This window comes from Ixodes scapularis, unplaced genomic scaffold (assembly GCF_016920785.2).
Source record: "Ixodes scapularis isolate PalLabHiFi unplaced genomic scaffold, ASM1692078v2 PGA_scaffold3__209_contigs__length_174095766, whole genome shotgun sequence".
NCBI classification, from domain to species: Eukaryota; Metazoa; Arthropoda; class Arachnida; order Ixodida; family Ixodidae; genus Ixodes; species Ixodes scapularis.
Window position 1 is genome coordinate 148,741,423 of NW_024609868.1, and position 24,820 is coordinate 148,766,242.

At 45.9% G+C, this 24,820-nt stretch overlaps 1 protein-coding gene across 1 annotated transcript in view; it reads right to left on the minus strand.

The window, feature by feature from the left end:
* LOC8027513 (4-coumarate--CoA ligase 1) overlaps positions 1–20,119 on the minus strand; it is an 88,391-nt gene extending 68,272 nt beyond the window's left edge. The window contains exons 1-2 of the mRNA XM_029995824.2: positions 19,997–20,119; positions 15,999–16,206 (exon numbers count right to left, since the gene is read on the minus strand). Coding sequence (XP_029851684.2) covers positions 15,999–16,206; positions 19,997–20,119 — 331 coding nt within the window. The remainder of the gene's footprint in view (positions 1–15,998; positions 16,207–19,996) is intronic.
* Between the last annotated feature and the right edge of the window lie 4,701 nt (positions 20,120–24,820).

A 24,820-nucleotide genomic window follows, 5' to 3' on the forward strand; every position in this document is an offset into this window, starting at 1 on the left:
CTCAAGGCGGCACGGAGCAAACAAGCCATGGTACGGGTAGGCTTGGTTCAGGCTTTTGTAAGGGTGGTCGATGACTCGGTGTTTTCTAAAAAGTTATCTTTTTCTAAAAGTGTGGTGGTCAAATATTCGGGGATGGGCATTGAGTCAGGATCTTAAGGTAAAAATTTCATCCACATGCCGGGATTCATGTGCCTTGTCCCCCTAGCGAGGGGACAACCCTATTGAAAAATATTTTTTACCGGAATGTCATTTCCAGTAAAAGTCTATTTTACTGGATTATGGGACTGTTTTCACTTCCAGTAAAGCCGTAGTTTACCGGAATGTCACCGGGTTCTTTACTGGAATGTTACCGGTTGTTTTACAGGAATATTACCGGATTTTTATCGGAATGGCACCAGATTTTTTACCAGAATGTCACCGGATTTGTACCGGAAGTATATTTCCAGTAAAAATCTCTTTTACTGGATTATGGGACTTTTTCACTTCCAGTAAAGCCACAATTTAGCAGAAGATCACCAGATTGGCCGGGATTTACCGTGTTTTTTTTTCTTTTTTCGGACGTCAACGGAAGGCACTTAGGAGGAAGCTGGTGAACTGTGGTTGGTGTACCCTACCTAAAAATCCGGTATAACTTTTCGCTATCCGGATTATGGAACCGGAAAGCTATCTGGACTCTATCCGGATTCTATTAGGTTTTCAGAAATTATTCCTTTGTCTACAATCTGGATTTTGGGTTTCCAGAAACAAATTTCCGGTTCCATAATCCGGATAGGAAAAAGTTATACCGGATTTTTCGGTAGGGTATGTTTACCAGATGCTGGACGATTCGCTAACAATTAAAGTGGTTAGTCCATATAGACCTGAGGGTTCTATGCATTTATTTAACAGGGTCGATACCAGTGAAACAATTTGCAGAGCTGTAGGCAAAAGCAATCAGACCAAATAGGAACAACCAAGTCCTTTGCCGCAAAAGATATCTTTCAAGGTACTCACAATGCCGCTGGGTAAATTCCTAGAGGCACGGTAGTTCAACTAATAAAACCGCGCAGGTGCACCACACGGACACACACACGTATACTGTCAGTAGCACGCCTAGCGAAAACCACGACCGCGCGGAACGAACATCCGCCGCCGTAGAGAAATCCCGGGCACACTCACGATGTCGTCCCTGATGCCGTCGCCGCGGGTGCGCCAGGCGTCAGTAGCACGCTTAGCGAAAACCACGACCGCGCGGAACGAACATCCGCTGCCGTAGAGAAATCCCGGGCACAACACTCACGATGTCGTCCCTGATGCCGTCGCCACGGGTGCAGCAGGCGTCAGTTGCACGCTTAGCGAAAACCACGACCGCGCGGAGCGAACATCCGCCTCCCTTGAAAAATCCTGGGCACACTCACGATGTCGTCCCTGATGCCGTCGACGCGGGTGCACCAGGCGTCAGTAGCACGCTTAGCGAAAACCACGACCGCGCGGAGCGAACATCCGCCTCCCTTGAAAAATCCTGGGCACACTCACGATGTCGTCCCTGATGCCGTCGCCGCGGGTGCACCAGGCGTCAGTAGCGCGCTTCGCGAAAACCACGAATTCGCGAAACGAACATCCGCCGACGTTGAGAAATCTTGTGCAGTCTTTTTCGCTCGCTGGATGCTTCTGAAGGTGGACGGACAGAGGCGTAAGAAGCAGGTCACTGAAAAATATATTCTTTCCATCTGCACACCCAGCTGCTTTGGAAGATATAGGCCCCCCACATACAGTAAAAGCTCGTTAATGCGAACCGCAAGAAGAAGCCGCCTCAGTTCGAATTAACGGAAGTTGGAACAAACGAAAGTGAAGTAACGGCCTTTCCTTCTCCCGACACAGCACGGAAAACAAAGTCGTAACGCTCGTGGAATCGGTGCAGCCACCCATCTGAAGCAGCAAAGTCGTCGTAAACCAGCTGCTGGGCGAAGTCCGCTGCCTCGCCAGCATGACAAGGCCGCTCAGTGGAATATCGTGTGCACGCATGTCCTTAATCCAAAGCAGAAGCGTTTTCTCGAGGTCGGGATACTTTCCGGGCCGCATCCTCTTCCTTTCGTTGGCAACTTCTGCCGCCATAGCGTGCTTTTCGGTATTGCACGCTTCTTCGCAATTTCTTGCTTAGACAAGATTCCGGCATCCGCTTCCCGCAGGATGTCACTCTTGTTTTGGCACGGTATTTGCCGCGGGCACACGCCATCGTCAAGTCGCAGCTCTGGGTCCGGCGCCACACCACCGATGTCCGCCGAAACAAACTTTAGCCGAGGCTTAACAACACCACAAGGAATCGCGACGGCCGCTACCCCCAAAGCTGAAAACAAACACGTCCGACGGAGACTGCCGAGACAGACGTGCGTGTGTGTGTGTGTGTGTGTAGGTGTTCTAAAATAGGGGGGGGGGGGGAGGGGGAGGGGAGGAGAGGGCCAATTGCGTGTGCGCACCGGAGACTTTTTTTTTTTTTTTTATCGGCGGGTCGGCGCACGCAAGGAGTCTCGGACGTCACGTGCACGTAGCACGGAGAGGAGGCAGCCGCCGCTGCTTTCTGGCCGCCTCCGCGCCGGTCCTTCTCTCGCCGTTCTCTCCGTTTCGGAGGCGACGCAGCCTCCCGTGTAGGGTAAGTTTCTAGGAAATCCGGGTCGTCTGGTATATGAAAGTGGCTGCCGGGGACATCCCAGCGAAATCTGTTTGCCGGCAAATAATCTACCAAAGACATGGTAAATTGGTTTCGGATGAAAACGGGTGAAAGTGCCCACTTTTTTGGATCGTCAAATCAGTTCACTGCACGTACTTTTTGAGGATTGCAACGTCGTCCCGAGCTAAAACTCGCACTCACGAGAATGCCGCTCGAGTGGTCTCGTACCTGCTCCGGCCCAGACTTTTGCCTGTCACAAATATCAAGTTGCCGGTGATCGCTGCCCACCGTTTTGGGTCGTCAAAACAGTTCGCTGCACGCACTTCTTGCAGAATTGCAACGTCGTTTCGAGCTAAAACACGCACTCACGAGAATGCCGCTGCATTGGCGGCCGCCATTACAAACTCTGTCCCCTTGCTCGTCTTGGCCTCCTTGACTTAAGCGGTTCCCCTTGCGTCGGCTTCCAGTGATGCTTGGTGTCCGGCAAACGAGAGTGGCTTCCGGTAGGATTCCAGCGGCGGGTAATCGAAAGTGGTTCTGGTAAGCTTCCAGCGAAAGTGGCTACACTGGTTTCTGATGAAAATGAGTGGAAATTAACCAGTTCCCGCCGAATGTTACTGGAAGTTTTTGCCGGATTTTAACCGTCAGCGGCTCCGGCAAAAGGTCCAGCGAAATCTGGTCACTGGAAGTGGCGGCCGGTAATGTTTCCACCAAAAAACTGGTCAACTACGCTGGTTTCTGGTGAAAGTGAGTGGAAATTAGCCCGTTTCCACCGAATGTCACTGGAAGTTTTTGCCGGAATTTTCAATAGGGAAGGCCTTCAAAATTTTAGGTTCGCAAAATTGGTGCGTCAGTATTGACGTCTCATTTTACATCAGGCCTCTCATTTTAAAACTCACTATAAATGACATGTCTAAAATTCGTTTGGGTGTACTTCCTTCCAGCAAGTATATGGTTCTGTCTCAAAAGGTCTAATCTGATGTTGACTGCACCTCGGGTCTCCACCGACAATTCATCAGGACGAGACCCAACCGGGACATTAGGGATGAGTGGCTTAAGCAAGGAAGGCTACATATACGACAGCTTCTTGCGGACAAGAAACGAAAATAGATAGATGGTGAGGGTTTCAATTGCTAAGCCTTTTGGCATGCACATTCTGTTTGTTATGATTGAAAATTCCTGCAGAGTTCAATTTCAACTATTGTAAAAAACCGAGGATGCGCTCAGATCGCAGAAGCGCCTACCCTCTGATTCGAAACAATCCGCAAATAAGCAAAGGGCATACCAGACACCCATACACCTGTTTTGAGCCATGCTCAAAATATTAAAAGAGCACATAAGCGCCAGGTGCTTTGGCGTCTTTGCCACAATGGCGCCGGTTGCAGAGCTGACAGACCTGTGACTGGCACAAGCCATGGCATGGCCTTTGGGAACCAGGGAATCGAGATTTAAAAAGTAGCACAGAAATTGGAGGCGGGTGGTGAAGGTGGGCAGAGTTAACAGAAAACAAGGATGAAGGAAGTTCGTCGCATGAGGCATCTATGTCCCGTGCATATAATTTTGAGTGTGCTGTAGTTGGCTACTCAAAAAAATTGTTACTTAAACGTAACTAATCGCAAATCTCTTGCAGTTTCCACGGCCCACAAGCCAGCAGGCGCCAGTTCATTCTTGTTCAAAGGTGAGGATTCTAGATTTTCTAGATTGCTCTGAAGCAGCAATACTGAAGCCAGACAAGCGGTACGGCATATTTAATTGACGGAGCCCAGAACGACTGGGGACGCTTTCACTGAAGCTTGTTTTGCTGCAATACACGCTTGTATTGCAGCAAAACAAGCTTCAGTGAAAGCGTCCCCAGTCGTTCTGAGCTCCGTCAATTAAATATGCCGTATCGCTTTTCTGTCTGGCTTCAGTGTTGCTGTAGGCGACAAAACATGTGCCAAGTTTTGTCACAAGAGGCATATTATGTCACGCACATGTAATTTTGATTTTATCCAACTTAGTCTGCTGTAGGTGGCTGGTCAAAGAAATTGGTACTTGGACGCAACTAATCGCAAATCTTTCTGGGAGTTTCCAAGGCCTAAGAGCCAGCAGGTCCCAGTTTGCTTTTCCTCAGAGGTGAGAATCCCAGATTCCCGAAGCAGGAATGCTGAAGCCAGACGACCGGTACAGCATTTTTAATTGACGAAGCTCAGAACGACTGGGGGCTCCTTCATTGAAGCTTATTTTTCTGTAATACACGCAAGCGCAATTGACGTATGCCTAGTTACATCGCAAGAGGTTATCTATGTCCCGCGCGTGTAATTTTTTTAATCTTTCCGACTTAGTGTACTTGAACGTGACAGCGCAGGAAAAATCGAACTCACACCAGACACTCAGGAAGACAAGCACACGCGCTGAACTTACAACTCTTGTGTATTCGACTGCTTCATTTTTCTCTTCAGCGTCTGGGTTGACTTTTCAGAATGTGATAAGTAGAAGAAGTAGCACGAAATACAAAGGAAAATTCTAAAGAGAAGGCAAAAGAACAGTAAAAGAGAAGACAAATAAAGAAACGGAAAAAATATCTATACGAAACACATTTACAAATCGTCCCTCTCCCTCATCGCTATCATTTAGATAGAAATTGCAGCTCTTTGGTCGACAGCGCTATAGAAGGACTACTTACACACTTGTCCTTCAGCTGTGCTATCCTTTCCGCTTCCATTATTTCTCTAGTCAATGCGTCTCTACTCCTACCTATTACAGAACAATTTTCAAAATGTGCTATACAGCCACAATCGCGACAATGGATTCCCAAGTGTCCAGCTACGACTCGGTGGGTGTTATAAAAATGCTCTCTTAAACGATCATTCAAACACGTTCCAGTCTGGGCTACATACTCTCTAACACATGAGAGTGGGACAAAATATACAACTCCTTCAGTACAATTTACAAAGCTCTTTTGGTGCTTTTTCGAACTACCAACTTCCTGGTGTGCCGATCCGTTTACCTTCCGGCACTGGCTTAGAAGCTTATTTGGTGCTGAAAAAGCAACATTAATGTTAATGCAGTTACCTATCTTTTTTAGACTGCGCGAAACTTTATGTATATATGGAACAACGGCCGTCCTTTTCTTTTCTGTATTGCGTTTAGGTCGTTCACCCCATCTTATTCTCTTTAATAAATCCCCTGCCACGGCTGTAAGTAATGCACTAGGATATCCTGTTGACTTTAACCTGGCGATTTGAGCATCAAAGCTAACCTTAATTGAATGAATACATGACTTATTGCTTTTCAGACCGCGTCAGGATTTTTGCAAGGTGGTTTCCTTGAACTGCTCACCGTATATTTTAAATCTATGTTTGCATGTTGGGAGGGTAACACCTTTCTCCATAAAGCAGGGGTATGCATTGGTTCATGCATAGTACCAGTTTTGAGTAACCTTTACCTCGCGCATCGGGGCCGGATCCTTTCACGTAGCTTAGATGCTTCTTCTGTTGTGAAGGTGTTTCGCTTTGTAGATGATTTTTTGATTGTGCTAGATTGTGCAGCTAAGGACTTTCAAATATTAGTCTCTAATGTTCTTTCCTGTTGTAAATCCTGTATAGATCCACCAGAAATCACTCATGAGCTCTCCACAGAAGGTTCCTTACGGTTCTTGGACCTCAGATTAATTTTTTCGGAGCATCATGTATGTTGGTCATACAAACCGAGAGGGAAGAAACCTCTTAATTTTCAGTCAGCACACTCCAAGCTTGTTAAGCGAGGCATTGTTAAATTATGTCTCACCAGTGTGCTTAATAAGTCTTGTATTCATTCACTTAAGGTTAGCTTTGATGCTCAAATCGCCAGGTTAAAGTCAACAGGATATCCTAGTGCATTACTTACAGCCGTTGCAGAGGATTTATTAAAGAGAATAAGATGGGGTGAACGACCTAAATGCAATACAGAAAAGAAAAGGATGGCCATTGTTCCATATATACATAAAGTTTAGCACGGTCTAAAAAAGATAGGTAACTGCATTAACATTAATGTTGCTTTTTCAGCACCAAATAAGCTTATAAGCCTGTGCAGGAAGGTAAATGACGGCACACCGGGAAGTTGGTTGTTTGAAAAAGCACCAAAAGAGCTTTGTAAATTGTACTGAAGGAGTCGTATATTCTGTCCCACTCTCATGTGGTAGAGAGTATGTACGCTAGACTGGAAGGTGTTTGAATGATCGTTTAAGAGAGCATTTTTATAACACCCACAGAGTCGTAGCTGGACACTTGGGAATCCATTGTCGCGATTGTGGCTGTATAGCACATTTTGAAAATTGTTCTGTAATAGGTAGGAGTAGAGACGCATTGACTAGAGAAATAATGGACGCGGAAAGGATAGCACAGCTGAAGGACAAGTCTGTAAGTAGTCCTTCTATAGCGCTGTCGACCAAAGAGCTCCAATTTCTATCTAATTGATAGCGATGAGGGAGAGGGACAATTTGGAAAAGTGTTTCATTTAGATATTTTTTCCGTTTCTTCATTTGTCTTCTCTTTTACTGTTCTTTTGCCTTCTCTTTAGAATTTTCCTTTGTATTTCGTGCTACTTCTTCTACTTATCACGTTCTGAAAAGTCAACCCAGACGTTGAAGAGAAAAATGAAGCAGTCGAATACACAAGAGTTGTAAGTTCAGCGCGTGTGCTTGTCTTCCTGAGTGTCTGGTGTGAGATTAATTTTGCTGCGCTGTCACCGCCAAGTATGGTTCACCAACTCGCCCAAGCTTCCATCCTATCGACTTAGTGTACTTTACGGGGCTACTCAATGTAATTGCTACTTGAACGCAACTAATCGCAAATCTCTCTCCCAGTTTGTCCCAGTTTCCACGGCCTACAAGCAAGCAAGCACCAGTTCGTTTTTCCTCAAAGGTGAGCATTCCAGATACTTTAATTAGGTGCACGGTGTAAGATAATACTCTTCAGGTGAGGACAGCGCGCTCTTGGCCACGGCCCGATGAAGTTCGCCCTTCACACTCTCTCACTTTGGTTTCAAGCAACGCCAGCAGGTGACTCGTCGACCCGTGGGCACGTTCAAGACGGCTCGTGCCGCCTTATGTACCATACGCGCAGAGCTCCAGCGAGGTTGTCACACGTGCAGAAAGACCATGGTGTACCGGGGTGTCATGACAACAAGATAATGATTTTTTGCTGTCACACAGTTCCGCCGTTTGGCCGCCGGTGACACTGTCAGTCGCGGGCACGGTGGCAGCCGAATGATGCAGTCTTTCGGATGCCCTTCGAACGAACACTATTTGATTCCTCGCGCCGCGCGTTCAGCCCCGGCGTGTCCTCACCTAAAGAGTGTATCTTTCACCGTGGTTAAGTGCAAAGCAGGAACTGTAAAGCCAGACGAGCCGATAGGTTTATTTAATTGACGGAGCTCAGAATGATCCGTGGCAGTGGAATGGAAGCTTATTTTTCCACAATCAAACGCAGACATAATTTTGAATCAATCCGGCTTAGTGAAGGATTGCTACTTGTTGCGAACTAATCACAAATTTTTATTTTGCAGTTTCTATATGGCTACAGCTAGCAGGTGCTGCTTTCATTAAAAGGTGAGGATTTCACATTCTGTTTTCAAACAGCAAGTTTTTGAATGAGGGTCCTAAACAATTAACTTTCTTTTGCAGTAAATGCCAGATCCTCCAGTTCAGGAATATGTTAAATATATTTGGTATGGATAAGCCCAGTGTTTTGCTTCTTTATTCATAATTTGACAACAACACTTTTTCTTTTATCACTCAGAAATACACACAAGAAGTGACTGCGGTGCAAAGAAATGTCGTGCTGAACGTGATATTCCAACTCGCATATAGTTTTATTGGTAGCCGATATAATATATTGGATTCCAATATCCATAATACGCTGAGTATATTGGAATCGTAAACCCTTATTGGATCCCCATACGACACATGGGGTTCCAATAAGGGTTTATACGGTATTGGATTCCAATATTTTCAGCGTATTATGGATATTGGAATCCCATAACAAATCCTGATTGTAATACAATACAATAAATGTAATGTTTTCCAATACACTGTCTATATTGTATTGCAATACAATAAAAAGATATTGTTTACCAATATCCATAATACGCTGTTTATATTGGGGTTTTCCAATAGGGAATGTCTTGTATCCTCAGGGGTCCCCTCTTCTCGTCACTGAGCGCAATTATTTCAGACTTGTCGCTACTAACACTCATGCCCAAGGTCTCCCCTTCCTCTCCACATATCACAGCTAGTTCCTGCAACGTATACTGGTTCTCTGCCATAAGTACTACGTCGTCCGCATACATCAGTCCTAATAATACTTGTACTAACTTTTTTCCTCATTCCATAGATCTCCCATCAAAACCTAAGTTGCACTCTAATTTCCTTTCCATTTCGCTGAAATATATCATAAGAGTAGAGGTGACAGTGGAAAGTCCTGCGTAAGCCCTCTTTTTATAGCTGCAAGTTGTGTAGTTTCTGCTTCCCATGGTATAACTTTCTGATTGTGCGCGTACACCTGCTGAAGAAACCTAACCAAATTTGCATCTAAGTTATATTCCTTTAGCTGACCACAGAGGTTTCAGCCTTACATTATAGTACGCTCCCTTGATGTCAAATTAAGCTAACCACAAAGACGTTTGGTGCTTTATTATTATTCCTATACATTGTGTGGTGTGAAATAAGTTACCTTTCAGTCTTTTATCTCGTCGGAAGCCATTTTGAAGCTCACCCTGTATTAGCGTATCATTGGATGTCTCGTTTCCCATAATTAATTGATTAACCCCAAGCCGTAACTTCAATTTGCTAGTTTTTTCTACTGTCTTAATGAGTTCCATGGGTAGCCCTCTGGGCCTGTCACCGTACCTGCTGAAAGTTTACTTTCTGCCTTACCCGATTCTCGTATGGTCCTCTCCATTGTTACAAAATTCTGCTCCTCCTCTACACTGCTGCTGTCAGCGCTATTAACTACCCACTCTGCTCAAGCTGGAAGAAAGCCTCTTCGATTATCTGCCTAATACATTCCCATGACTCTTCCCCTCTACTCTTCTCCCCTCCTGTGTGGTCAGTACGTGTTGAAGACCCTCTGTTTTTCTCCCCTGCGCTCTAATGTGCTCCCAAAATATTTTTGCCGCATTGCTATCTTTTTTTTTTCATCATCCTCTGCACCTCTGCACTCCCAAATTTGGCCTGTATTAAAGCTGACTTGTTCATTTTCCGCTCTTAGAAGTTCTCCCATTTTGATGCTAATTCAGCTGACAAGGCTCGCTTTTTATTTGACCACATGACATCCTTAGATGCCTCTAGGCGTCGCAATATGCCTGCTTTGACCTCATTATCCCACCAGCTTTTTGGTTTGTGGCTTTGTTTTTGCTTTCCTCGTTTAATGCCACGCTTTTCTGATTCTATTTGAAAGATTCCTACTAGATCCTCATAGTTCATCCCCTTGCTGGTTGTCTCGGTTCTATGTTCTGAATATTTTTAGATACTTTTTTTTTGTATTTTAGCTTCACTTGGTTTCGGCCTACCTGCTCGTTTCTCAGCTTGTTGTTTTGGTTCAGATGCGCAACATTTAATCTTAATTTTTTTTGTGGTTACTCCCTAAGTGTTGGGTACCTTCCTCATCTTTTTTCATAATGCCTAGCCTGTCATACAGTTTATGAGACATGAGGCAGTAGTCTACTGTTGAGTGTGAGTTGTTTCGTTTCCACGTTATTTTTCCGTCGCATTTTACTATCGCATTAACTAACATTTGGTTCAAGGCTTCACAGAAATCTTGTTGATACTTTCCGGTTGTATCTGTGAATCTGTCAAACTCTTCTAAGATAATTATTTTCTGATTAAGGCCAAGTTCTTTGATGTCCCTCGATATACGTGTAAAGTGTGCTGTATTATCCTCCCTTGAATCATTTCTTCTTTTCTAGCTAAGCACAGATCGGAAGAGTGTTCAGACCTGTTACCCTAACTTTCAGCCGCCAGTCTTCTCTGCAGGTTTCCTTCTCTCATTCCCAGTCTTGTCCTTTAACTACCATGCCTAGAGCTCCGTTTGCATTCACCTCCCCTCCGATTGCATCTCATTTAGGCTCATACGGTGGTTTCTCTTCATCTCCAAGGTGAGTTTCTGCTACCCCATACACTGTGTAATATTCAGCCTCTATTTGTTTACCCATCTCTTCCTACTTTATTCTGTGTCTATCTCCCTGCCTGTTTATGAAGCCTATGTTGAGCATATTTTTTTCTCTTATTTCTACGGGGCTTCCTTCTGCTCTCTCTGCTGCTCTTTCGGAACTCACACCCAGGAGCTTCCCCCGACTCTGGTACATCTGCGTCCCCCAGACTCTGTGGGTCCCCAAAAAAGCTTCAACATGACGACCCAGCCTCTCTCCCACCCTCCTACCTGTGTGTGGACTGCAGTGAATTCCACCCCGTGTAAAAGGGCCGGAGCCAGCCGGATAAGCCTACCAGTTTATCTATTTTACGCCGTACTCAAGTCGTGGACTCATCCCCTTAATCACTCGGTTAGCCTCAATGACCCGCCTCTCAATGTCAGGAGACTGTCCCCGGACCCGTGGGATAGTGCATATTTCCACATGCCACCTCTCACTGACCGCTTTTAATTTACCCAGTACTGCCTCTATTTGCCATTCCAGGTGCTTGCTTCCCGTTCAACACGTCGTTGGGTCCTGCGTGGATCGACACTAGGTTTTCCCCCTTGATGTTGTCCCACAATACCTTCTCCGCTTTGGCAATGACATCTATCATCTACCTTCCTGGCTGGGCTTCTACTCGCACCCTTTTCTCCTCTTTCACCTTGCCTAGCACTCCCTTCACGGTCCTTGCCACGCTGGAGTCTCCCACTACTAGGACTCTCCAAACTGCCGAAGGCGGTACTCCCCCTCCTGGCACTATGCTGCTACCCCTTTATTTACCATCGGTACCAGGTTAGGGTCTATCAATCCAGTTGTTTCCTTCTCATTTTGCGCTGCTTCGCTATAGGTCCTAGAAACCTCAATCGAGTCGGAACTGCTCGCTCCCTGCTTTTTAGCCCTTTGCACCTCTGGCACTACACTCGCTGTCGACTCAGTCTTCATATTTTCCCACCGTGCTTCTAGGTCGATCCTCTTCTTAACCTCTACCCTGAGAATACCCCGCAATTCTCCCACCATTGTTTGTTTTTCCTCGCTCTTCCCCTTCTCTTCCTTAACTGCACCGATGAGACGCTCCACTCTATCCTCACGCTCCCTTTTCCTCTCTTCTATCCCTGCCTCCCGCGCTTCCTCCTGCCTGAACTCCTCCAACTGCTTCCCAAGTAAGGCCCGCTTCAAACATTCCTTGTAAAGCTCAACCTCCATTTGCTATACCTCTTGCTTTCGCAATTCTTAGTAAGCTCCTGCCACCTCACTTCAAGCTCCCCGCCCCCCCCCCCCCCTTCCCCCATGGTCAACTCCCCGACCTGCGCCTTGGGCAGGACCCGCTTCTCCCGCTCTTCCTTAACAGCCCCTAATCAGTTCAAATCTAGCCTTCCACTGGCCTTCTAAGGCCTTCCTCGATCTTCTCACAGAGTTAGTACTAGGTGAAGCTACTTTTCTCTGCCTCAGCTACGCTTCCGAAGGCGATTTTTTATAAATAACACCACCGATTGGACTCTTCGCATTCCACCATGTTGAAATCACTCTTCACCTTTCTGCCTTTTTGACTATTCGCATAGTTACTAAAAAAAACCCGCGCATCTATCACAAATAAAAAAAAAACCTCCAAAAAACTACACAAAGACCGACCGTACTATAGATTCCCATGGCCCGCCCGGTTGCCTACGTTAACATAAATTCCATAATCCTGCCGCTATTTAAATCGACCACTATTACACCATGTACGCTTCAAGTACCGAAAATACGAAGCAAATAAAAGTACTCAGTTTCCCAAGTCCACCAGAGCTCGAAAACACGTCCGCTCTGCTTTCTCCACTTTTGCACACGCTCCCCGTAGCTGGGTTAGAAATGCAAATCATTTGATCGTAACTGGGATTATCGTTGGTTCCCTCTGAAGATCGAGATATCGTAGACTGGGCATTACCAGGACACAATTGCGCAGGTTATATAGTTCTGATGGCGTCATCCGTCTTTGATATGAATCAACTCCTAGACATATAAACCGAGGTAGCAAGCAGGCTTGCTTCGAAATTCAACGCAACCAAATCAACAGCGGTGCTGTTTTCAGGCCTGCCAGAAGCACCACTCGAAGACCTCCGGCTTGGCGTGGACAGCGTAGCTGTAGTGAACTCGTACAAGTACGTGGGCATAACACTTGATAACACAGAAGACTACCTGCAAGAACATCATGCTCACCTCCGCCAATCAGCAATCTGAGGAGCAGGCAGTCTCCACAAACGCAATTTGTGGAGTTGTAAACGATTCATTGTGTCCCAGTAGCTCTAGAAGGCGGTGGTGGTACCCGGTCTGATTTTTCTAATGTTGTGTTGTGTGTTCAAGGAGACGTTCGAGCTCATATGGAACGTAGTCAAGGGGAGATTTGGAGGGCAGCACAAGGCTGCCTTGGTACTGTAGCAAAAGAGGCCATTCAGAGATACCTTGCGTTGATTTTCGTTGCAGCACGAGAAGTGACAAATAAAATCCATTACAACGGACGCCTTCGACATATGGATGACTGCCGGTGGGTGAAGGGACTGTTCAGGTACCCCCCACTTGACTGGGCTGCAGAACCACTAGCAAACACGCCTCTACTAGCAAGAACGGAAGTTTGGCTTCCTTGCTGAGCTCACAGAAGCGTCGACAGCTACGGCGTGGGAGGCAGAAGTCAGAGGAAAGGTCCGCGACCTGGAGACGCAACAGTGGCTAAATAACACCCAATCCAAGTCTACGCTGGGTGTGAAAGTGGCCAACACGCAGACGGTCATCGCGCGGCGGTGAGACACAACACGTTACCATGGCATCACTACACAATACATGCTTAGCCTCTCACTGGTCCTATTTTTTGCATGGTGCAGCAGACAGAAATCTCACACAAATCGTTCTCCGGCAAAACGTCGAAACTGATCTCGGCGGAGTCAAACAAAGAAATCGTACCGCGAGCTGCCGTCCGTCCGGGCTCGTGAAAACAGTCACAACAACAACAAATGCTCATGCTTGGGAAATTCGGTATTGGTGTCGCCATCTCGTTGAACCCATTGAAAAAAAGATGGCGAAACCAGCCCTGTAAAATGTATTTGCACCAATAGGCAAGTACCAAGACAGTTAGTCTTCCTTCAGAGTCTTAACGTTATAAAGGAGAAACCTCTACTTCGTACTACCATTCATTTTGTCACATTTCTCTTGAGTAATTTTAACTCCGAAATTGCCTCAGAATGCGCTCAAAATAAACAAAAGGGTGGTATTTCAAGATTTTATTAAACATTTTAATCGCTTTCAGGAGAAACTCCATGCACCTCAAAAAGAGTCAATACCCTCGTGCATTTTTGAAACTCAGGTTTGTTTAGCGATATATGCCCCATTGAGTACGATCAAATGAGTCCCCCTTAAAGGGATACAGAAGCGAAACTTGAAATACACCTATTACGGTCAGAAATAGGTTCAATATGATCAATGATATTCATAAATCATAATCGCGCGTTTGTATTTTGAACGGATGGCTATATTTTTCACCCTAAGGGGCCCGATTGGGCGCGCGTTCAAAAATCGGCCGTCGGAGAGCGCGATGCGTCTTGGGATATTGGGCGCATTCGTGACGTCACTTGTGCCAGCCGGGAAAGGCTACGGCGTGGATGTTGTGGTTACGAGCGTTGTCACTTGGTAGCGCGTCGACGATTTACGACATGTGACAACGTGGCCGTTTGAGATGTGCAAGGGCTGCACGCACGCTGCACCACGGCAAGTCGGGAAGCACGGCACCACTGAGAAAACCAGCTCTGAGGCCGGATTCTCAAAGCGAACTCACGACGAAAAAAGTGCGTACGACAAATTTGAGAGAAAACCCGTACTCTCGAAACGAAATTGTCGTAACCTTTGCGCAGGTTACGACAGAATCCTACGACAGCTCCGAAGCTGTCTTACGCACTTTTTACGATCAAATCAACAAGGCCGACAGCGTCGCTCAGTTACTTGGTAGCGGCCACCAACGGACATTTATTTTTCTACGTGCTCTTCTCGTGCGTCCCGACTTCAACCAGCAAGAAAAAAGGAAGGAGTACTTAAAACAGACCACGACGATCAAGAACGCAGGATCCACAAACACACGAGAAGAGCTACAACGGCCACGATTCTGCCGACCGGGCGAGTTCGGCAGAATATAGTAGGCCTAGCAGCAACATCGACTCGGCGCACCGTTGCTCCGGCGGTCCTTGGCCAAGACCGTCTGTCCATGACCGGCTGGCCTGCTGAATGAAATATGCCCGCGCGACCCTTGTGGACCCTTCCCGGATGAGTAGTTTGATCCCTGAACTAAATTTCAGAGGTCAATATTTTCCCCTTGTCATCTCGATCTCCTTGTTTTCCGAGACAGCGGTGACGAACGCTGTCGTCGAAAAGGGACTCTCATTGATTCTATCTCCTTGTTTTGTGTGATATAGAGCTCAAATAAACGCCATACGGATTACCTTCGCAACACAGTATGTACACTTTGTTATTAGTATGCCATTTTTATTATGACACGACGCTACGTCGCTGTCGAGCTATAGCAGTTCGTACGAGCTACGCGATGTCGGTCCAACCTTTCTTTGCCGAGTGTCATGTCAGTATCGAGTTGCAATCATAAAAGATCGGTCCAGAAGCGCTTACCGAAACGCGGTCTAACAGAGCGAATCCAGCACTTCGATCGAACGCGCGTGTCCGCTCCGAGTGTGAACAGGTATTTGCGTGGCCCTTGCTGACACCCTTGTAGTTCAAACATATCCTTTTAAACGTCGGCTCGCAGCTCGCGACTCGCAGCAACTAATACCGGCCGTGCCAGAAGCATGCTCGGGTCGTGTCGTGCAAAGAGCCGCAACGAGAACGAGCTCACTGTGGCCAACTACGCTTTGGATTTCTCCGCCAAGGCTTTGCAAACGCGTTCAGGCCTAGGCGAATTCTGCCGGCACGCCGTATTGCCGCAGAACGGCGCTGCTGTTATGGCACAAGTGATGTCACGAGAACTTCCCCCCCATCCACCAGATGAGAATTTGAAATCGTTTAATTATGTTTAAAATTAGTTCTCCTGTGTTTTACAGCGCGATATTTATATTTCCGAGGTGGTGCCTGTCCCTAGCCCATATTTATGCAACAAGATCGGCGCTAAAATTTCGTTTCACTACCCCTTTAAACACGTGCAGTCCGCGGATCCGAAAAATGCTGTACTCACTTTCAGTAAGACTCGACTTGGCGAAAACCATACTGCCGCCAGCCAGGACGGTCCCGTAGAAGGCGACTACTATGTCCGGAGTGGCGTCGCAGTGCAGGCCGGCCAGTCGACCCGGCCTGAAGCCCAACTTCTGGAGACCCGCTGCCACCCGGGACGAAACCTCGAGAAGCTGGGCGTAGCTCCAGCGTTCGTCGGTAATCCCGTCAATCTGCAGAGAGTCTCAGCTGTCACACCAACGTCCACGAGGAGTTCGCGAAAAATGTATTAATTCCAACCCCCAGTGTGGTCGGGTGCAAAGGAAAACAATGGAGCTTTGTCTCAGAAATATAGCCCGTTTGCCGGGACACCTAGACCGTAAAACGAAACGCTCGGTTTCCGTGACACCCTTGAATATAGGGCTCAGGCATAAAGTCAAGTTAGATATTCGCAAAGTTAACTGCCTCTGCGCGTAACTTGCTCTTCACATATAACGGGGGAAAATATGTATGAAGAGTTTCGCTGAGCCCTATAAGTGTTGTTGAAGACGCGAAAATTCGATTCAAGGAAATGATGACATCTAGTCACTGAAAGGATGAAAACGGCAGGAAGCAGCTTCCTACATTCGATAACGCGTCGGCACGGACTTTTTCAGACAAAACACGGCCAAAGGCATCGATCGCGTGCTGAAGGCCAAGCGCTCGAAAGAGACGCCAATCAATTCTCATAGTCAGGGAACTTGAATACGCATCATCCACAATTTGGAGTCCACACCAAGGGTGTCTTATCAACGAATTCGAAGCACTTCGAAATTCCGCCACCAAATTCACATATGCTTCATACTCACACAATCTCGGTGTATCGTCCCTAAAAGCTGAATCCTATTTGCTAATTTTTTTCTTTTTTTCGCCACATTTCCAGCGTCCCTCTCTTTCACAATTTCTTTTACACTTTACATCGTACTCTAGCGCACCGGTCATCTCCTCCAGATCGCCCGCGTACTGTCCCGCGCAGTCACCTTTTCTGCCTCACTTTTTTCCCGCGCAGCCAATGACTAGAACGACCTTTCCAACAACATCGCTGCCATCACCTGCATTCAAGCTTCACGGAAAGTGACACACTTAATCTATCACGGTCAATTCATGTTACACTTTTTCCAATTGTTCATTTGTACAGCCCGCCCCCTATGTAATACCCCTAACCCGGGGGGGGGGGGGGGGGGGGGGGGTTCTCACCAGGGTTGTAAAAGTTACTTCAAAAATGTACCTAAGATACAGTTACAGTTACTCATACGAAAATGTACCTAGGTACGTATCTAGCTACTCGCTTAAAAATGTACCTAGGTACAGGTACAGTTACTTCAAAGGTACTTTTTTTATTTTCACGCCAAGTATTTTTCTGAAATTTGTCACATTATTATTAGAAGTAAATCCTTTGTATACTGGGATGCACACAAAAAAACGTTTGATAAGCATGCTTTATTGGTGTCAATGGGCCCGCCCTGTTCCCGTGCGCTAGATACCAGCGAAGTCAAAGCTAGCGCGAGCCCAATGCTCTGTGCATTCCTGACTCGCGCGTGGGCTCGTGCAGTGTGGGCACCGTTACGGGATCCATGCGCGCGCTTGTAGCTTCGGCTGCGCTCGCACCGAAGCTGAAACGAAGTATAATTGAGTTTCACCAAACTCTGGATGTAGTGCTGGTAAAGCCTCACCGCCCTTTTCGGAGCACAAAGCACTGCGCGACTCGCGCGACTGTGGTGTCTGCTCCGCGGGTGTCGCTTCTCTGCAGCGCGTCGGTGCATGCCAAGGAGCGCACTCAACGGGTTAACTCGCCGTGATCCGATCGTGACTTCGCCAGCACATCGAAAATGAATCGGAATTTTTGAAGCAAATATCAGATACCGCAATATTAGAAGCTGCTGCCCAAAAAACAACTCTAATCTGAACTAAAACATTCCACAACAATGAGGGTCGTTAGATGCTGCTGCAGATACCTGAAAAGAAGTGCAGGCTGATAAAACTAAATATCCTGTACCATCAGAACTCAATGTTACATATTTAATTGTATTTTTTTATCTGACGAGCACATAAACTTCATTTTAAATTTTTTTTGTGTTTACTTTGTTGAAATTTATATATCCTGTCTTAAAAAGGCGACAGGCGCTGTGTTCCAATAATAGAGATGGGCTTTATATAGCAATGCGGCATTATTTCATTTTCAAGTAATATGCCAACATATGCCAGACCCTGCTCCAAAAGGGCCACTACCTGCTCCAAAACAATATTTTGCCTGCTACAAGGCCTGCTCCAAAAGGTCAAATGGCACTTCCATCACTGCGTAAGGTTTGTTATGCTCCGTACTATGTGCGTTGACGTCCGTCAGTCGGCCAAGAGGGTAGCAACTTTTCGTGCGTACAATACGCCTGCTACTGATTTCTCGTTGTTCTCAACTGCGGATGTTCGATAATTGGGACTTAGAACTTTGCAGGACCCCCTCGAAACCGTTGTTTAAAGCCTGTCCCTGCGTCAACTCACTCTTCGTTTTCGACGTGTTTCGACCTATTCACCACTCTGACTTCACCTATATATTATATATGACGAAGTAGAGGTCCCTTGGTAGAACAACGGAAACTTTATTTTCGACGTTTCAACCGGAGTCCGGTCTTCGTCAGGAATGGGTAACAAAGAAAGGTTTGGTCATACTTATACAAAATTACGGTGCAAGTCCATTTTTCAGGGTGTCTGGAGCGACGGTAACAAGTCGTTACAAAGATGTCCGAGTGCGCTAGGTAAACTAGGCTTCCGAGAAAATGAACCGACCCACAACAATTATCTGTAAGCTGCCTCGTCATTGGTCATTTAGATATCGTCTTCATTTTAGTTTTACTGGAAGTAACCAATTTTTCCCTTTTTAATGCCCGCGCGTCCGGAATTTTCCGCCGCTGTTGACCATCTTTGGCGTCTGGCAGAAATATCGTTTTCGTCTCAAGTGCTAATGCTGAAACCTAGTTGGACTAGTGTCCTGCGCCGCTGAGCTGTTCCGATACGGTGCAATAAGTATTAACTAGCCATGCTTTGCTTTTTAAGAGGTCTCACAAGGAAGCACTAAAGAGTGCCGACAAGAGCAAGACGAATGTCGACGGGGTAAAACGGAAAGCCGCGGCACCCAAGGAAAGACCCGAATGTAGCACAGGGCCTCCACAACATAGAATAGCAGCAGCCCAGCCATCAGTGGCAGACTACATCAGGAGCTCGAAGTCTCCGTTCGGCCAGAGTACGAGTGCTTCGACTATCTGCCCTTGATGTTTGGATCCTTCTACTGCTGCAATAAGTTTTGACAACGAAGCCTGCCAGTTTTGTTGTGCTTAATTATGTGAAATGAACATTTACATATCTAAGGTCTCCCAATACTATTTTCCGCACGTAATTATAACTGTGACTCTGGAAGTAGTATTTGTAGGGGGTATTTTAGGAACCAGGAGGGAGTTTCTTCAGACGTCAGTTTTCAGTTTTGTAAAGTGCAAAATTTGAGTTCGATTTATTGCGTGAAAACACTACGTGATGTTAAATTGCTTTAAGACTGTAATTATAATTTATTTTCAGTTATATGTTATATTGTATTTTCTACGATTTTGACGAAGTGAATAAAAAAAGTACCTGTAAAAAGTAACTTCACTTAGTTACAAGTTTCTGGAAAATGTACCTAAGATACAGATACAGATACTGAGAAATGAAAGTACCTAGGTTTGTACCTCAGGTACAACGAAAGTACCTAGTTACCGATTTACAGTTACTTGTACCTAGGTACTTTACAACCCTGGTTCTCACCCTTTATGTAATGCAACTAACCAGGTAACCGGGGGGGTTTTAAGGTATTAGATTGAAGTGAAGAGACTGGACCAATAATCTCAACAGGACGATACCCCGTGTGGCGGACCACGCTTGAAAATTTACTTAAGTCTATAAACAAAAATTAGCCGGTAAAAGCGCCGCCCCATAAAGAATTAAAAGTGTTTCACCAACCAGTGCTGTCCGGTCCTTGAACCTTTCGCAGACAGACCGGAAATATTGCCCTAAGTGAACGTCCGGAATGTCCACATCCTGAGTTTCCGATCTGACCTCTTTCTCCTCCACGACGGCTTCCATTGTGAAAATGTGAAGCAGATAAGCGGGTAATGAGGTCTTATACCACTCAGGGGGCCTTCTCGTGCGCCATCTCATATGAGGGAGGAGGAAGATAAGAGAGTGAGCCAATTAAACAGACTTGTCTCTTTCATTGTGCCAATCCCTTATCTGCCTCCCCTTTCATATGACGACTGGGTACGGGTCGACAAAAACAAGCGCTTGTCCTTGTCCACTCCTTTGTGTCCGTCCCCTGTGTTTGCGAATAAAAGTGTACTCAGTACAATACATCTGACCCTGGCGAATATCGATACTCAAGGAAATGGTCTTGAATTATAAGGGAACTCGTGAAGTCCCCCTTCGGACAATTAAAACGTCCGGGGCCGTAGTTTTCTTGAGTAAGTTACGGCTTCAATCTTCAATTGTAAAAATAATAAAAAACGAAAACGAATATTTCTCACAATTTTTAGGAGTCAGTTTTCGGTTTCTCTCACGCCTGGATCATTTACTAAGCACGTTACGGGTGACAACCATGTTTACGGTATAATGATGTAACGAATTGAAGTTGTGCTTATGTTTAATTGTGCCGCTCATTAAAAGCTGGTTACATGTTTGGAATACATTGGCAAATCATCACGAAAGTCGATTCGATGTCAAAAGTGAGGGTAATACGGGGCGCTGTTTGCTTTTTCTCAAGCAACCCTTTACAGTACACGATGGATCTATCAATTGAGCTACAATGATTAGGAGGGTATTTGGCGAGGCACTCAAGGGGTAGAATTTCTCAACCGATGCATGAGTTCCGTTTCACTAGTTTGCGATTTAAGTTGTGGTTTTTGTCAAAAACAGTACCTAAGCCAGCTAAAACACTATACAGTTATTTTTTAAGCAAGGGAAGTGATGGCATATCTGACTGCGCGTCTCCACTTTAAGGTTGTCTTCGTTGACGTAGACAGCTCGCCGTCCTGCAGATAAAGCTTTGTGTACCCAGATAACGTCTCAAAGCGCCAGGAAATTACACACGCGGCAAAATTGACGCAAGATACGTTGTACACCTGGCAATATTGACTCTCAATAAAATATATAGACTTGCTTTTTGGAGAGGTGCATACGTCATCACAACAGTTCATTAAAATAGCCCCGTTATCTGGCTAGATTGGGTGCGGTTACCACTACGCATTCGTCAGTGACCGATAGTGATAAAATCGCATTCATAGCTAAAGAAGAGAACGGTGACCACATTGAGATTTCCTTCAATTTCTCATAGAATATAGCTTATTCACCGGTTTGTGCTTGTAAACAGGCTCAGTACCGCCTGCCATGGAAAGTCAGAAGTGCGCCAACCTGCGCACTTTTTCTTTTTTCTTTTCTTTATCGTTGCATTTTTTTTTTTTTTTTAGTTTAATGCACGAAGCGCGCGCAGGTTCTCACAGACGTCTCAAAGCATTAATCCTGCAAAACATGGCAACCTTCCCAGAAAACTGTGCGTTGCGGAATTGTAAATAAGGACGCTGCAAAATATCTGCTTTCGCCGGGAAGAACATTTAGGCGTGCTCGTGCATTCAAGTACAACCGGGCATGGGGCATAGCGAAATGTATGACACTGAGTGCTCATGCAACAAAGGCGCAGAAACGCACGAGTTACTGTCGTTCTTCAGCGCTACTATCAAACAGCTTTTTTGATCGCAAGTCTTGGTAGTTAATGTGTATTCCATAATGCAAAACAAGTTACAAAAACAGATCCACCGCCGGGGCGCGTTGCAATCGAAGGTTTCTTTGTGCCGGCTTTGTCCGTCCTCCTCCTTTTATACTGTACTGAAAAAATCTGTCTTCTTCAACGCGCCATGCATGCGATCAAACTACGAAATATTTTTTCGAAAAAACTTAGTTTTACGAAAAAACTAAGAGAATATAATGTTTATTTTATTAACCCCCGTCCCTTTATACCGCAGCTCGTGCATGCCTATAGGAGAGCGAATTATACCCCGGTGCGTGATAGATATCAGTATTTAGGGTACAGGATGCTATATGTCGTACACGGTACATATGCTCAGATAAATAACGTTCGAATTGAATTTTAACTTCTCCGCCAATTCATACCAGATATAGTTGCACATTAAAAAAACTAATAAACCAATTCATAGAGATCTATTTACATATTATTACAAAAAAAAAAACGGGCGGACGCAACTTTTTCAGAAACAAGCTTCAGGGTGGAACAAACTTTGGAATATGAAGCTGGGGAAAGTACATAAAAAAACTCAGGTGTACAGATTTATTGAGGGTCCAGCGAATCGGTACAAAACAATTAAACACTGCTTGAGAATCTATAAAAATGTCCGGACAGACACAGCATTCCATGTTTGTGTCTGTCCACCCCTTTTATGTCTCCTTCTTCGCGGTATTTTTCCCTACAGGAAGCTTGCGCCGAAGGACCAATTTCGGTCGCCTTTCAAAAGCGAAACTGAACGGAGCACCGTAATTGAGCATGCGGGAGGTAGGTGACGCAAGCTGCCGCCCGACACACAGTACCCTGCATCAATCATCCATCTGGTCTTGCATGCTTTTTTACTCCGTCTCGCTTTTCGTGCTCTCGTCGTCTCGTAAATCTCGTCTCGCGCATTTTCTAATTTTTTAATGATAAACGCGGGTGTGTCCGGACTCTTCGACGCTAACATGCCAGATACAAGCCATGCCGTCATGCTGTGAAACGAAACCACGTTTTTACGCGGCGGGGGTTACTTTATGAGCTGAAGCACTCGCTCCTGAAAGCCACGGCAGTGGGAAAGCTATATTTGGTCCCTGCCCGCTAGTCACTGTGGTCCCGCGACGTCGGGCGTAGCCGCCCCACGTCGCTGTAGATATGGCGCTTTCTAAACTAACGTCAGTACCGCCGCATGTTCATCAACATTCCTGTTCTTCTTTAAATCATACGCTATTACAAAAATCCCTCTTTAACTAAAGACACTTGCGTCGAAGTATTGATTACCTAGGTTTCTTTCAGTGGGCTTTCTTTCGAGAGGGAGTACATGAAAAATCTGCCGTGAAAGAAAGTTGGTAAAGAGAAGTGAGCTAAACCAAAGAAGGCAATGTCTGCACGCTGAACCCGCACAGGGCACTTATTTCTCTAGAGTTCAGTTGTTGCACAAAGCGCTCCAAGACCTTTTTGATTCTGGCTCATGATGTCTTGCATGGGTGCGCTCAGGTTCTTTTTTTCTGTGTGTTTAGATTGTACCTCGCCTGCCAGCCTGGCAAGCACGTGCCGCTGGACTGTTGTTTGTCGTATGCTGGACATTTTGCATAGAAGTTTGGGAACCAGTTGGCGACGAAACAGAGTGGCATGGTTTCGGTTTCGATCGAACAGCCGCTGTCTATACTCGTACGACGAAGCACGTGCAACTGCAAGTCTGCCGAAGTTCCCCTCGCGTGCGACAGAGGCACCAGCCGGGGCGGTTGCAATCCATTGTTTTACGCTTGCTTACTTTTGACGAAAATCTGGCACGTCAGGAACCAGTAAGACGGTGGCAAGCGGTTTTCCGGAATTGCTCGGCAACGCCTACAGCACTGCACACTACTGGGATGTCTCAGCAGTAAAAACACAAGTAGCCAGTTCCGTCACAACACAACACAAAGTGCCCTTCGCTTGTCCAGCACCTAAAACGAATACTTTTATATTTCAAAAACTTTCTGGTCCAAAAGTCGCTTTCGCTGCTCCGAAACACTGTTTTGGCTGCTCCAAAAGTCACTTTTGCTGCTCCAAAACACTGTTTTGGCTGCTCCAGAGGCCACTTTTGCTGCTCCAAAACACTGTTTTGGCTGCTCCGAAAGGTGCTCCAAAATGGCTTAGGGCAATCACATCACTGAACACTTCAAAAACGTGCATTCCACACCACTGAGGTTCTTGTTATTTGCAGACGATCAGCGGAAGCCTGTTAGCACGGACTGAAAAGTAAGCTAAAATATTAATGAAGAAAGGTAAAAAACGCAGGCGACCTGGTGAATGACATCCATAGTAACCCTGAGACGTAGGAAAATTAAAAAAAAAAAAACAGTTCTGTCCGCTTTTTTATTTTCCTACGTCTCAAGGATGAAGCTCAAATATGTCCTCCAGGGAATATATGAAATAATAAAGCTAATTAGATAGCTTACGCCCGTCTTTCTATGACCTGCCCCAGGAACAGCCTTGTTTTTTTTCTTTTAATTAATCGCTCCATTTTCCCCAGAAGCTTGTTATTGTCAGCTGAAATTTAAAAGCAAGAAAGTTCTGTGCCTCATAACCATGTCGTATATTCAGGGAATCTCACCCTAGCCTCCGGCGCAAAGGTCGAGAGGATTCTTGTAAGAGTAAAGCTATACGCACTATGTCGTGCACCTTGACCGGAAATGGCTATACGCACTACGCAAAACTCGCCTAAAACGAATGTTTACAACCAGGTTCCGAAGCGGTGGCGTAGCTTAGTGGTAAGGTGTCTGCTTCATATTTGTTTTTGTTGAGCATTTGGCGATATTTACGACATTTCTTTCCTACGATTAAAACTGAAAAAAAAAGAACAAAAAAAAAAAAAAGAGTGTTGTCTACGAAACATCGCGGAACTAATTGGTATGGGACTCTCTTTCCGAAGGTGCACTCCGGGACAGCAGGGCCCGCTTTACCAGCTGGAGGCCTCGAAGTGGCGTGTACGGGGAAGGGGGGGGGGGGGGGGGGGGACAAGTGCGTTAATAGTT